A 16285-nucleotide genomic window follows, 5' to 3' on the forward strand; every position below is an offset into this window, starting at 1 on the left:
AACCTCCCCTCTGAGCTCACAGGACCAAGGCCGGGCAATGTCTGCTGTTCCTGGTCCCAGGACAGTAATAACCAGTCAGCTACATCACAGGGTGATGGAGGATGTTAGCTCGTACGTCAGAGGACCTGAGTTCCCATTCCTGGCTTCACCACTTACTCGCTGTGTGGACATGGCACAACTACGGAACCTCTCTGTTCCTTGGGTTCTTCATCTGGAAAAGTGGGGGTCATTTTCTGTGAGAGGATCCTCCTCTCACAGGGATTTTGTGAGGACTCAGGAGGCAAATATAAGTAAAATGCTTGGAACGGTGCCTGACAGATAGTGCTTAATATGATGGCTATTCTTATAAACACGCTCCTTGATCTCCTTCCAAAGGACTGACTCACCATCACCTGAGTCTTCATAAGCTCTCTGTTACTAGAAGGATCAGAAGTGGGGCCCACTTAAGAGGTATTCATGGTGTCGGTTCTCTATTATGCCATAACAAATTACTCCAAAGCCTACAGGCTTAAAGAACCAAACATTTATTATCTCACAGTTTCTGTGGCTCAGAAATCCAGAAGCGGCTGAGCTCTGGCTCAAGCCTCTTACAAGGCTACAGTTGAGGTGACTCCTGGGGCTGCAGATAGCTCAAGGTTGGATGAAGGGAGAGGCCATTTCTGAGCTCACTCCTGTAGCTCCTGGAGGCCTCCATTCCCTGCTGGCATTTGGTCAGAGCCCTCCCCAGTTCCTTGCCACATGGGCCTATCCATGGTGCAGCCCACAACATGGCAGCCACTGCCGTCAGAGTGAGCAAGACAGAATAAGCCAAACAGACGTGGAGTCTTTTGTAATCTTATCTTGGAATTGACATCCTATCACTTCTGCTGCTATTTTCTTTGTAAAAAGTGAGTCACAATTTGTACACCTATGTTCACAGCAGCATGACTCACAAAACCCAAAAGGTGGAGGCAACTCAAGTGTCTATCAACAGATGAATGGAAACACAAAATGTGGTACCAACGTACAATGGAGTATTATTCAGCCTTAACTAAAAAGGAAGGAAATTCTAACATATGCTACAACATGGATGAACTCTGAAGACATTCCAAAAGTGAACCAAGCCAGTCACAAAAAGACAAATACTGTATTATTCCATTTATATGAGGTATCTAGAATAGTCAAATTCATAGAAACAAAGTAGAACAGCAGTTGCCAGGGGTTGGGGAGGGGGAATGGGGAGTTGTTGTTTAATGGGTATAGAGTATTTTAGTTTTGCAAAATGGAAATGTTCTGGAGATTGGTTGCACAATAAGGTGAATGTACTTAACACTGTTGAACCATATACTTAAAAAATGGTTAATATGGTAAATTTTATGTTAAGTGTAGTTTGCCACAACTGAAAAAAAAAGTTAGTTCCAAGGTCCAGATCACATGCAAAGGGATGGGATTATACCAGGGCATGAACCCCAGGGGCTGGGGACCACTGAAGGCTGCCTGCCACATTGTCATGTATCCAAAGTTGGAAAGAATCTATCTGTTCAGTTAGGACTGAATCCAACATATTTAAGGCCACCTGAGTGCCGGCCACAGCCAATATACGCACGGCAGCACCTGTTGACCCTCAGATTGCACCCTCCCAGGGAAAGTTCCTAAGCAACAGAAAGCCATATGCAAAGCTTGCTCCAAAGCCACTGCTTGTGGAATTATCTGGTAACAGGTTATGCTTCCAATGAATGAAGCCACAGTTACAATTCAATTCCAGCACAGCGTTCTTCGGTCTCCAATACATCCCATCTGGAATGGAAAGGTACGGTAATGACTGCACTTTCATGGTCCCATTCCCGCCTCTGAGTCCTGGCAGGGTTTGCTGTTGCTTTGAAAGGTCAGCGTAAGGCAGGGAACTAAATGGGGACGAGAGGAAGAAGGAAGGAGAGGTGCACCCAAAGCTGGAGTCTCTCAGTGGAGACACGGCTTTTTCATATCCTCATCAAATTAGAAGTATTTCAAGCACCCTATTTCCTGTCTTGGGGTCAGTTTTCTCCACTCCATCAAAATAAACATTATAAAATATAATTTTCTTTTCCCACATCAACTGAAAGCAAAGATGCATTTTTCAAGGGCTGGAAGCCCAGCAGAAGCAGATAGGATGTGTTTTAACTAAATGAGCTTGTGTACAGAAGATGTCCAGCACAGTATCTGGTGCAGGGTAGGGCTCGCTAAGTATTCACTATTATTAAGATGATAATAGGTCAAATCCTACATGGTATAAGACGATACGCTGTCTACTCAAGATGCCTCTGAAATTCCTCAGGAAGACACTACAGTCTCTCAAAAGCCCAGTATGGGTCAGGTTTTCCCCCAGCACGGGCACAATGGTGTTCCTTTTAACACCAAAATCAGCAGTCAGTTTGCTTTGGCAGCTACATGATAGAGAAAAGCATCCCCTTCAATACCAGAATCACACTCGGAGCAGAGGGACGTTTACATCATTAAGAGAGATGCAAAACTGCAGGCTGGCCAAGGGAATGGAGGTCCAGATTACCATCTCATGCGCACTGGGTGGGGGGGCATACTCCCATCGAGGGAATGACAGAATCATCTGTTCTGTTTAAACAATAATAATAATCCTTCTTAACGATTATTTTAATAGATTATGGATACTTGAACTCAAATAACTTTAGCACGTGTACAGTGTAATACTGCACAAGGTACAAATTAGACACAGCTTAATAACAACACCTTACACAGAAATCTTTTCTAGTCTTCAGCACTCACTGAATCCACTATGTGCAGGGCACTACCTATGCTACTAGGTACGATCTGTGTGATTCGAGAGGCCAAAAAGCTTCCTGTTCTTAGGTAGCTAATGGAGATGCCTTTCCACAATGGGCATCCTTGCTCAGAGGCTGTCACATTGACAGCAATGGACAGCTGTTACGCATGCCCTGATGGGACTAGTTTTCTGAGAGCACGTGCAAAAAGAGCTTATTTTCTAAAGGGAGCTCATTGGGTATGGAAGGCACAAAGCTGTGATTCTAAGGTAAGTTGCTCCAAGTAAGGCATTTGCCAAGAGTTGGGCTTGGTGTGTATGTGTCCACCACCAGCTCTTCCTACACCTCATGCTTATAATATGAGAGTACAATATATAGGGAGAAACGAGCTGGACTTGAACCAGCCTTCAGAGGAACAGTTCTTCTTAAGGGCAAGCAAAAATCTGCTTCAGCAAAATGCTGGGATAGGCACGGGCTGGGGGGAGCACTGTAGGTGCTGCTAAAAGCCTCAGGATGAATTCCCTAACTTCCAAGTTTTAGACTTGAAAGTCCTTTTGTTGACCATCTCAGGGCACCATTAGTGAGTCTAGGATACATACAGGCATAAGAAACAATATATATGGAAAATTTTTCTCAATCCCACCTATCTAAGCTGATATTTACTTGATTCTGTGATTACTGTTCCTCTACCACTGCCAGTGGCCGATGGCCGATGGCCCAACGCCATATGCTTTGGTTTATAAAAATGTGACTTTGCGTAAGCCTAGAAACACCTTGCCATTCACCACTGAATCAGAAGTTTAGAAATCCCTAGGCAAATGGAAAGATTAGAAACCTCTCTAAAGTTAGTGGATAATAGTGGTTCACAGATTTGCACGTGAATTCAATTCACCTGGAGGGCTTGTTAAAATACAGACTGCTGGGCCCACCTCCTGGGTCGATTCGGTGGACCTGGGTACACCCTGAGCTTTGCATTCCCCAAGAGTTCCCAAGTGATGCTGATGCTGCCGGTCTGAGGATTCAACTTTGAGAACCACTGGTGAGAAGAAGACACGAGGAGGGAATTTTCTAGGTCAGGACAATCAGAGGCAAACTCTACCCAAGACTCACCTCCCAGAGCTGCTCTCTGTACAAATTTTGGCAAAGTCCATGTAGATACACATTTTGTCTTCTCTCGTCTAGGGACCTCAGGCGTACGGATTTGGATGGCTCATAATTCCTTAATTTGTGGCGCACTCTCACCAGTGGTCTATGCATGACCCAGTCATTCATTCATTTTTAATAACATAATAAACACCAACCAAAATAAAAGCCAGGACCTTGAAAGGAACCTGCACCTAACTCCATCTTACCTCCCATCTTTCCTGCCTCCCAACATATGAATTAACCAGATATCCATCTTTCTCTTGCTTTTCTTTTTTACAGTATTATTAAATTTATAAACTGTGGTACAGTCATACAGTGAAATACGGAATAACGGTCAAAACAAATGAACTCTGCCAACAAACAATAAAATGGATGGATCACAGTAACATAATACTAAGTGAGAAAAGTAAAGATTACATATGGATGATACCTGTTTATAACATTAGAAATATATACTTTTTAAGATGCCTTAAAATTGACATGCATTTTTAAATCTTTGTATTTTTTTCTAATCTCTGAAGAAATAAATACATGTTTACTGGAAAAGAGACAATGAGTAAAGAAACGTACCCAGTCAGTTTTAACAGGGGAGGATATGACCCCTCCGTGTCCTTCTGGGTTTCCTAAAAAGCTCCTCTTTCCATCCCCAAATGCACCCTTCAGTTTCCATCCAACAGCTCTGAGGTTGAGAGCTCTGATCGGAATAGGCAATTCATACAAGAGGAAACAAAGCAGTAAACAAACACCCAGGGGAAAATGTTAACATTGCTCACAATCAGAGAAATGCAAATTAAAGCGTTTGGGGAGCTATCATTCTGTGACTACTAAATCAGCAAAAATGGGAAAGAGGGAACAACAGCGAGTGCCTGGGATACTACTATAAACCCGACACGCGCAGATGATACTAGCAGCAGTGGAAAATTTTTAAAAATTTCCAAACAGCTGTATGACGAGGTGTAGTCATGAACTGTGCAGATGTCCCACTCTGCTGAATTTATCCTGAAGAAGTAACTCAATGGAAAGAAACAACCTAGGTGGCCCCCAACAATGCAACAATTTAGAAAACCACAGTAGAGCACCGAGACGGTGTGCAATGCAGCTGGACAAATTACAATTTTGAATAGAAAATGTATAGTTGATATTTAATGCGTGAGAAATACAAAATGGTAGGTGCATTACGGTTAGAACCATGTGTACGAGGGCTTCGAGGTAAAGAGCAGAAATTAATATGGCTGTTGTATTTGAACATGGGATGGGTGTTGTTTTCTTCAGTGTCGTAATTATTTTTTTTAGAGCTTGAGAGGCTCCTACCTTGAGAACTTTCACAGCTTTCCTCGTCGCTGTTGTCTTGACAGTTATTTTGCCCATCGCAAATGAAGCTCTTGTCAATGCAGAGGCCGTTCTTGCAGTGGTAGCGGGCAGTGGAGCAAAGCAAAGGGTTTGCTGCTGTGAAGGGAAACCAGAGCAGATCACCAGGGAGGTTAGCCAGTCCCCTTAGGACCCCCCAGAACCTTCTCCAGCCAGGGGTATGTCCTGCTCGGGAAGCAGCAAGCTCATCTTCTAGGATGGCTGACTCAAAGCCCATCCTGGGAGACTGGTCAGGCAATGACCTGGACAGGATGAGACTTACTCTGCTTCATTCTAAAAGCTCCTTCTCCCAAGTCATCATGCTGGTGTCCTATAACCATACCAACATGGCCAGAGGGCAACGCCTTGCCCTAACCGGTCAACCGCTAGGCGGGCCAGCAGCCTCTGAGGGGCCTGGGGCAACACGCGAATCTCCCAGGAGAGTCAAGAGTGGAATGGTCAGTAACATAAGAGACACACAGAGAAGAGCAAAGCCAGACGGAGTAGATGGATCGGGGATCCGTGAACCTCTGCCACTGACGGAGTGATGGCACGATCTAATCCAAGGCCTATGTCGGATCCTTCTGGTTCCCTAACTATGGACCAGCCTGGTAAGTCCTCAGGCTTCCTTATGGCTCACCAAGGTGAGCTCCATCTCTGCTTTGCAATCAAAGAAGCCCATGAACCCACTGGCTCAGCCTGAGCAGCTCCTTGTTGCAGGCACTTTCAGGAACTCCCCAAAAAATGACAGAAATGGCCCTTCCCCTCAAGGAAGAAGGTCGCAACCAGCCAGCATAAGGTCAGCACAAAACCACTTAACAACATGCAAGCAAATCTCCATGGAAAATCACAATTTCTACAGCACAGTTTATCTTGCTTCCTCACTCCTTGCAGTGCAATTCAAGCAAGGCTCTTTCCAGGGCTCTATTTTCAATAAATAAAGCAGCAAAGTAGAAATTACTCCAGCCCCCAGTCTGCATTTATTAGCTGTGTGATCTTGGGTAACTTACTTCACTTCTCTGAGCCTCGGTTCCTTTATCTGTGTGCAGAACTGACTCCATAATTTGCAGGGCCTAGTGCAAACTGAAAATGCAAGGTCAACTGTTCAAAAATTATTTAAAACTTCAAGAAGATAAGTGCTGGGCATTAAACCAAGTGTGGCGTGCTTCTAAGCTAAGCACGGAGCCTGTGCAGGTCACAGGTCCATGAAGCTAGCCCTGCTACTTACAGCATTAATTTAAGCATCAAAGGAGATGACATGTGAGAAAATGTACACAGCAGAGTCTGACACGTAGCACAGGCTCAGGAAATGTTGGACATGCTCCCCAAGTTATGTCTGCCTCGGTCCCCAGGGTGTGGTCCTCCCTGAAGGAGTGATATTGGTGATAACGAAGAGGGGTCATCATGGGATCTCGGGTCACAAACTGAGCTGGCATCTGCATTATATGTGGTACGAAGAGCACCAGAGCAGGATGGCACAGCCATCACTGAAGATGGCTACAGGATCAGGAACAAGTCAGCGCCGGCATCTCTGGATGGTCCTCACCAGCAGGATGGCAGTTGTAATTTATCTTCCCCATATGCCTCACGGAGCGATTGTTAAGATGCACAGAGATAATAGCTGCAGACTTCACAGGGCCCTGGAGATCCAAAGGGCTGTGGAGTTTTTTATTTTGTAACTGTTCAACTCGGAAAGTTTGGTTTGAAAGGTCAGAGGAGGAAGAGGGAGGGGGAAGCCAGTGCTCTTAGTTTTGAAGATGATGGACCGGTGTGGAGGTAAGCAAAAGGAGTCTGGCCTGAAAATGGAAGTTTTAATTACTTAAATCGCTGTGGGCCAGAGAATGGTTCCACTTGATCATGCTGAAACCAAGGTCTGACTTCAGCCAAAACCAAAATGGGGAAACCCGAAACCATAAGTCACGTTTGGTTTCTGTCCAAGGCAGCCCTCCAAACCCTTCAGCATCTCACCACGGTGGCCTCTGGCTTCCCTGGGACCTTGTGGGTCACATCTACGCAGTCAAAGCGTCAGCAACGATCAGCTCACTCAAATGGACAGCCTTGGAAAGGCACCTGAATTTCTCCAAGATGGGGCTGCTGCAAACTTATGTGAACCGCCCCAGTAGGGAAGGCAGTGCTGAACCAACCCTGCAGACGCGATGGCATCTACTGACTTCTCTTCAGTCTTAAACCCTTTCAACCTCACAAACTTTCCCAAGGAAAAGAAGTCACATATGTGTGCGTGTGCACGTGTGTATATACACGCATACCACATATATGTGTATATATGTACATGTGTGTATATCCAGATCACACATATCTTCAAATGAATTAAGACTGACTATATCTTAAGACACAGCTCTACTGATAAAGAATCCACAGGGACTGAAAACCAGTTTCAGTGCATAGAATGAATACATATATTTGGTATTAATGCATATAACCAAAAGGACTAGGACCAGAATACAGAAAGAACTCTCACAACTCAAAAGAAAAAAGACAGGGCTTCCCTGGTGGCGCAGTGGTTGAGAGTCCGCCTGCCGATGCAGGGGACACGGGTTCGTGCCCCGGTCTGGGAGGATCCCACATGCCGCGGAGCGGCTGGGCCCGTGAGCCATGGCCGCTGAGCCTGCACGTCCGGAGCCTGTGCTCCACAACGGGAGAGGCCACAACAGTGAGAGGCCCGCGTACCGCAAAAAAAAAAAAAAAAAAAAGACAAACAACTCAACAGGAAAATAGGCAAAGGACATGACAGGGCAATTCCCATCAGAGCAATGGCAAACACTCAATAACAACTTGAAAAGATGTTGACTATGGCCAGTAATGAAGCACCACTTTAACCGCAGCAGACTCGCCAAACTTAAGGTCTTAAAATCCCAGGTTGTTGGCCAGGATGGGGAGGGAGAGGAAGACTCAGAGACTACTCGTGGGAATGCAAATTGGTAGATCCACCTTGTAGACCAACTTAGTGATACCTGGTGATATTTAAGGGGCATATGCCCCACGGCCCAGTCATTTCGCTTCCAGCTACACACTCAGGGGAGAATCCTGAACAAACAGAAATGTGTGCTGAAGCACTGTTTGTAAAATAAAAACATTAGAAATGACCCAAATGTTCACCCACAGGAGAATTAATACCATGTGCTACACTGTTAGAATTCTACAGGAGGGGATGGCTAGCTTTTTCTGTACAAGGCCAGATAGTAAATACTCGAGGCTTTGCTAACGTTTGGGTCTTGCACTGTGTCTTAACTACTCAACTTTGCCATTGTGGTACAAAGTGGCCATGGACAATTCATAAACGAAGGGCAGGGCTGTGCTCCAATAACACTTGATTTACAGGCAGTAAGTATGTTTAAAGTAAGTAACTTTCAAAACAGGGCGTAGGCCAATCTGGCCCAGGGGCAATCGTTTGCCAACCCTCACTGAACAGCAGTGAAAAATGAATGAACCAGTAAACAATAAGGTCCTACTGTATAGCACAGGGAACTATATTCAATATCCTGGGGTAAACCATAATGGAAAATAATATAAAGAAGAATGTAGATATGTAGATAACTGAGTCACTTTGCTGTACAGCAGAAATTAACACTGTAAATCAACTATACTTCAATTAAAAAAAGAATACAAAATCAAAAAAAAAGAATGAACCAGAATCAAGATGGATCAATCTCACAAATACAATAGAGGGGGTGAAGTTATAGAAGATATATGCAAGTTATATAAGAATAAAAGTTACAGAAGAATATGTATAGTGTTGTACCAATTAGACGAAGTTACCCATGCAAACGAATACTATCAATTATGGAAGATACAAAAATATATACTTGCATTGGAAGAAACAGCCCTAAGTTCAGGACAATGGATGCCTCTGGAGAGAAGGGAGAAGGATAGGGTCAGAAAGGGGTGTACTGTAGACTTATAATATTTGGTAACACTTTATTATTTTAAAAATCTGAAGCAAATAAGGCAATATGGTAATATGACTCTTTTTTACTGAGATATAATTGACATATAATATTATATTAGTTTCACGTGTACAGCAGAATGATTTGATATATGTATATACTGAGAAATGATCACCACAGTAAGTCAACACCCATCACCACACATAGTTACAAAATCTCTTCTGTGATGAAAACTTTTAGGATCTACTCTCTTAGCAACTTTCAAATACACAATATGGTATTATTAACCATAGTTAATATAGTTATAATATTATAATGTATTATTATTATTATATAATATAGTATTATTAACTATTGTTAATATAGTTATAATAATTTAACCATAACTATAGGTAATATGATTTTTAAAACAGGCTGTTGGGAAACACAAGTGTTCATTTAATTTTATTTTTCCTTTTCAGTATGTTGGAAAGACTCCACTAAAAGTTTCTAAGAGTATAGTCTGGCAGAGATGTCTCAGTGATCACTCATTTTCCTTTTCCCTTTCTCTTTTCCCACAAAATTCTCTCTGGTTCACAAACCCGTCTTTAGTATCTTTCACACTTAGGTACCCTGTTGCTCAGAGAACACAGGTACACGCTGGTAAACAGACACACCTGGGATTCCTCCTTGTCAAGGGCTCCTCATAAAATACTATGTCCCCCCATCCCCAATGCAGGGCAGAGAAACAGAGGCAGAGGATGCTAGAGGAACCTCCCCAAACCCAGCAGCAAGCCAGAAAAAGGCCTCTGAACCATCAAAACGCACTTTGGGATGTTGTTGTCCTTAAAGTGCTGGGAGTGTCCTCAGGAAGGGCCCTCCAGCCTTCCCCTCCCCCAGGTCTGTTGATTCTCCGGTTATGTAAATTCCAACAAGGTTTGTGTTGCAGTTCCCAAGGACATGGCAAATTAGAAGGGAGAGAGGACGCTGTTGCCAACCTGCAGACAAACTGCAAGAAATAAAAGCTGACAACCATGGGAGGGGACCACAAAGCTATAAAAAGCCACCTGAAGAATTCCAAAAGCAGAGCAGCCTAAGATAGCTTCAAAAGAGACCAGAAAGTTCTAAAAGGAGTCAAAGCCAACCCTGTATTATAGCCCAGTCTAAAAACTAACATTCCTAAGAACGGCCCTGCACTGTCACCAACAGAGGTAGACACTGAGGAAGCCAAGAGGAGATCCCTGTCAGAGGCACACTCACTTACCCAGAGTAAAATCTCCCCAAAGACCCCAGACAGCTCAAGTTTCACTATGTGTCTTCCAGGACCTCTGCAGCATTTACCAGGCTTAAGCCAGATTTCAGGGTGCATGTATGGTGGACCAACTCTATAGGCTCTGGGTGGGGATGGAAGTCAAGTCTTAGGGGTTTCTGTGATGCCGTGGATCCTCACCCAGGACCCTGAAACATAACTGATCAACAGACGGCCCATAAACTGACCACGAAACACTTCCTACTTTGGGATGTTATATCTCTGCATCTTCTAGCAATATTTAATGTGCTCCACATGTATGTTTTCTTTGTCCTTCCTGAGGTTTTCCAGTCACTGAAAAAATGTATTATTTTACTCACTTAACTAGGAAGAGGAACATTGCATTTTATAGTATTTATTTCAATAAGGATGGAAAACTGTCCGCAGAGTTAACTTCAAAAATTCAACTGCGACTCCAAAGTTCCCCAGCTATTATCGCCACCACAAACACAGAGATCTAAGAATCTGTCTCCCAGCCCACAGTACTCAGGAAAGAGAAGGCGTCTCTCCCTGCCAAGGGGAGGGAGGAGTGAGAGGGTTAAGCTCAGTGGTTAATTAAACTGGTGGCATTCACCTCAACCACATCTGAAGGAAAGGACCCAGGGCCCACTGCAGTCATCCAAAAGCAACTGACCGGCTTCAAGACAGGAAATGAAGCAATCTGTCTCCAGTGGGACATAGGATGTCGCCTTTAATCCATTTAAAGTCTGTGAAGTCGGTCCCTCTCCCACCTCAAAGGGCTCTTGACAAAACACATCAATGAGAACCTCCTGGCCACCAGTCCCCACATCCCCCATCTGCTCCCCATCCTGCTGTGGTGCCCGCCCACTTCCTCACCGAGCATCCCAACCTCATGGTCTCCATGGGTATCTTGTCTTCCCAGGCCCCGTTTCCCTGGGAACCAGGCAACTGGGGGAGATGGAGCTGCTCCGAGACTTCCTCTGTTCCAGGACACAGGATGCCTGGCCCCAAGCCTCTCTGCAAATAATCCGACCCATTAACAAGCACTGCTCCTTTGTGGCCTGGAAAATGCTGGCAGCCTGGACCTTCAACGAAGAGGTGGCTTGTCTGTGGCCAGCTGCAAGTTCTTGCCTTCCTTTCAGAGTCCACCCACAGGACCTCTCCCAGCAGCCCTTGGCCCCTGAGACAGATCAGGGCCACGTGCAGCCGTCTTCCGTTTTCCGAGCCTGCAGGAGAGGAGGGGCCACCACTCTGGTAAAGCAGGAGGAGGCAAAGGTTCCTCAATCCCGTCTGCCTCTTCCCCAGCCTCTAAGGACCCAAAGGATCCGAACTTTCAGAACCCTTTGAGAGGCAGCACAGTGGCAGTGGCAGTGGCAGTGGCAGACCCTGATTCACTGCTAATGGCCGTTTGTTTCCTCCTCCTTGTAAAGGCTTCCTGGGCCTGGCTACCTCCTGTCCAACCCCCCAGCCTGTCTCCCGCCAATTTCGACTTCACCGCTTCAACCACCATCCTTCTGTGGATGGCTCCCCAAATCTTCCCTCCAGAGATAATCCTCTTTCTCCGGATGCTTCGTGGACACCTCTGCCTGAAGGCCCCCTCACCTCAAGCTCTGCCTGTCTGAAACTGACATCCTTCCCTCTCTCCCCAACCTCTCCCTCTCTCCTTGGATCCACTTCCATTAAAGGGACCACCACGTCCCAGCTCCCCGGGCTCGAGCCATGCTTGACCTTCTCCCTCTCCTCACTCTGCACTCAGCTCAGAATCAACTGCTCCTCGTTGCGTATAAAATACAATCCTAGATTGTTAACTTTTTTTCTCTTCCAGTTTTATTGAGATATGATTAACATACAGCACTGTATAAGTTTAAGGTGTACGGCACGATGATTTGATTCATATACGTCATGAAATGATTATCCCAATAAGTTTCGTGAACATCCATTATCTCATATAGATACAAAATTAAGTAACTAGAAGGAAATGTTTTTCCTTGTGATGAGAACTGTTAGGGTTGACTCTCTTAACAGCTTTTATATATAACGTATAGCAGCATTAATGATATGTATCATGTTGTACATTATATCCCTGGTACTTATTAACCAGACTCTTAACTTTTCATAACCTGCCCAAGCCTACCCTTCCGAGCATACATTTTTCCGTAATGATTAGCAGTGAGGGTAAGAAGTCCACCTGGGTTCAAATTTCAGCTCTACCACTCACTAGACACATGACATTAGGAAAATTCTTTAACTTCTTTCAGCCTCAATTTCCTTATTTGTAAAATGAAAATAAGAATAGTGCCTCTGGGACTTCCCTGGTGGCGCAGTGGTTGAGAGTCCGCCTGCCAATGCAGGGGACACGGGTTTGTGCCCCAGTCCGGGAAGATCCCACATGCCGCGGAGTGGCTGGGCCCGTGAGCCATGGCCACTGGGCCTGCACGTCCGGAGCCTGTGCTCCGCAACGGCAGAGGCCACAACAGTGAGAGGCCCGCGTACCGCAAAAAAAAAAAAAAAGAAGAATAGTGCCTCTGTCTTAAGAGTTTGTGAAAATTAAAATAATGCACCCGATACAAAACAGAACTAGAGTCACAGATGTAGAAAACAAACTTACGGTTACCAAGGGGGGATGTGGGGAGGGATAAATTGGGAGACTGGGATTGACATGGACACACTGCTGTATATACAACAGACAACTAATAAGGACCTACAGCACAGCACAGGGAACTCTATTCAATACTCTGTAACGACCTATATGGGAAAAGAATCTAAAAAAGAAAAAATAAATAAAATAAAAAAGGTTTAAAAAGGGTACAAATGAACTTATCTACAAAACAGAAATAGAGTTACAGATGTAGAAAACAAACTTGTTACCAGGGGGTAAGGGTGGGGAGGGATAAATTGGGAGACTGGGATTGACATGGACACACTGCTGTATATACAACAGACAACTAATAAGGACCTACAGCACAGCACAGGGAACCCTATTCAATACTCTGTAACGACCTATATGGGAAAAGAATCTAAAAAAGAAAAAATAAATAAAATAAAAAAGGTTTAAAAAGGGTACAAATGAACTTATCTACAAAACAGAAATAGAGTTACAGATGTAGAAAACAAACTTGTTACCAGGGGGTAAGGGTGGGGAGGGATAAATTGGGAGACTGGGATTGACATGGACACACTGCTGTATATACAACAGACAACTAATAAGGACCTACAGCACAGCACAGGGAACCCTATTCAATACTCTGTAACGACCTATATGGGAAAAGAATCTAAAAAAGAAAAAATAAATAAAATAAAAAAGTTTTAAAAAGGGTACAAATGAACTTATCTACAAAACAGAAATAGAGTTACAGGTGTAGAAAACAAACTTGTTACCAGGGGGTAAGGGTGGGGAGGGATAAATTGGGAGACTGGGATTGACATGGACACACTGCTGTATATACAACAGACAACTAATAAGGACCTACAGCACAGCACAGGGAACCCTATTCAATACTCTGTAACGACCTATATGGGAAAAGAATCTAAAAAAGAAAAAATAAATAAAATAAAAAAGTTTTAAAAAGGGTACAAATGAACTTATCTACAAAACAGAAATAGAGTTACAGATGTAGAAAACAAACTTGTTACCAGGGGGTAAGGGTGGGGAGGGATAAATTGGGAGACTGGGATTGACATGGACACACTGCTGTATATACAACAGACAACTAATAAGGACCTACTGTACAGCACAGGGAACTCTATTCAATACTCTGTAACGACCTATATGGGAATAGAATCTAAAAAAGAAAAAATAAATAAAATAAAAAAGTTTTAAAAAGGGTACAAATGAACTTATCTACAAAACAGAAATAGAGTTACAGATGTAGAAAACAAACTTGTTACCAGGGGGTAAGGATGGGGAGGGATAAATTGGGAGACTGGGATTGACATGGACACACTGCTGTATATACAACAGACAACTAATAAGGACCTACTGTACAGCACAGGGAACCCTATTCAATACTCTGTAACGACCTATATGGGAATAGAATCTAAAAAAGAAAAAATAAATAAAATAAAAAAGTTTTAAAAAGGGTACAAATGAACTTATCTACAAAACAGAAATAGAGTTACAGATGTAGAAAACAAACTTGTTACCAGGGGGTAAGGGTGGGGAGGGATACATTGGGAGACTGGGATTGACATGTACACACTGCTGTATATACAACAGACAACTAATAAGGACCTACAGTACAGCACAGGGAACCCTATTCAATACTCTGTAACGACCTATATGGGAATAGAATCTAAAAAAGAAAAAATAAATAAAATAAAAAAGTTTTAAAAAGGGTACAAATGAACTTATCTACAAAACAGAAATAGAGTTACAGATGTAGAAAACAAACTTGTTACCAGGGGATAAGGGTGGGGAGGGATACATTGGGAGACTGGGATTGACATGGACACACTGCTGTATATACAACAGACAACTAATAAGGACCTACTGTACAGCACAGGGAACCCTATTCAATACTCTGTAACGACCTATATGGGAATAGAATCTAAAAAAGAAAAAATAAATAAAATAAAAAAGTTTTAAAAAGGGTACAAATGAACTTATCTACAAAACAGAAATAGAGTTACAGATGTAGAAAACAAACTTGTTACCAGGGGGTAAGGGTGGGGAGGGATACATTGGGAGACTGGGATTGACATGTACACACTGCTGTATATACAACAGACAACTAATAAGGACCTACTGTACAGCACAGGGAACCCTATTCAATACTCTGTAACGACCTATATGGGAATAGAATCTAAAAAAGAAAAAATAAATAAAATAAAAAAGTTTTAAAAAGGGTACAAATGAACTTATCTACAAAACAGAAATAGAGTTACAGATGTAGAAAACAAACTTGTTACCAGGGGGTAAGGGTGGGGAGGGATAAATTGGGAGACTGGGATTGACATGTACACACTGCTGTATATACAACAGACAACTAATAAGGACCTACAGCACAGCACAGGGAACTCTATTCAATACTCTGTAACGACCTATATGGGAAAAGAATCTAAAAAAGAAAAAATAAATAAAATAAAAAAGGTTTAAAAAGGGTACAAATGAACTTATCTACAAAACAGAAATAGAGTTACAGATGTAGAAAACAAACTTGTTACCAGGGGGTAAGGGTGGGGAGGGATAAATTGGGAGACTGGGATTGACATGTACACACTGCTGTATATAAAACAGACAACTAATAAGGACCTACTGTACAGCACAGGGAACTCTATTCAATACTCTGTAACGACCTATATGGGAATAGAATCTAAAAAAGAAAAAATAAATAAAAATAAAAAAGGTTTAAAAAGGGTACAAATGAACTTATCTACAAAACAGAAATAGAGTTACAGATGTAGAAAACAAACTTGTTACCAGGGGGTAAGGGTGGGGAGGGATAAATTGGGAGACTGGGATTGACATGTACACACTGCTGTATATAAAACAGACAACTAATAAGGACCTACAGCACAGCACAGGGAACCCTATTCAATACTCTGTAACGACCTATATGGGAATAGAATCTAAAAAAGAAAAAATAAATAAAATAAAAAAGGTTTAAAAAGGGTACAAATGAACTTATCTACAAAACAGAAATAGAGTTACAGATGTAGAAAACAAACTTGTTACCAGGGGGTAAGGGTGGGGAGGGATAAATTGGGAGACTGGGATTGACATGGACACACTGCTGTATATAAAACAGACAACTAATAAGGACCTACAGCACAGCACAGGGAACCCTATTCAATACTCTGTAACGACCTATATGGGAATAGAATCTAAAAAAGAAAAAATAAATAAAATAAAAAAGGTTTAAAAAGGGTACAAATGAACTTATCTA

The 16285-nt window shown here is 43.0% G+C and overlaps 1 protein-coding gene across 3 annotated transcripts in view; it reads right to left on the reverse strand.

The window, feature by feature from the left end:
* The window catches only part of LDLRAD3 (low density lipoprotein receptor class A domain containing 3), a gene marked incomplete at both ends in the record, with an annotated part of 261319 nt that overhangs the window by 113652 nt on the left and 131382 nt on the right, over positions 1-16285 (reverse strand). For 2 of the 3 annotated variants that reach the window (XM_079708560.1, XM_079708558.1), the window contains one exon: positions 5211-5345. In XM_079708560.1, coding sequence (XP_079564686.1) covers positions 5211-5345 — 135 coding nt within the window. The remainder of the gene's footprint in view (positions 1-5210; positions 5346-16285) is intronic. The other variant, XM_079708559.1, reaches the window with a different exon arrangement.

The sequence above is a fragment of the Hyperoodon ampullatus genome, assembly GCF_949752795.1.
Source record: "Hyperoodon ampullatus genome assembly, chromosome: 7".
NCBI lineage: Eukaryota > Metazoa > Chordata > Mammalia > Artiodactyla > Ziphiidae > Hyperoodon > Hyperoodon ampullatus.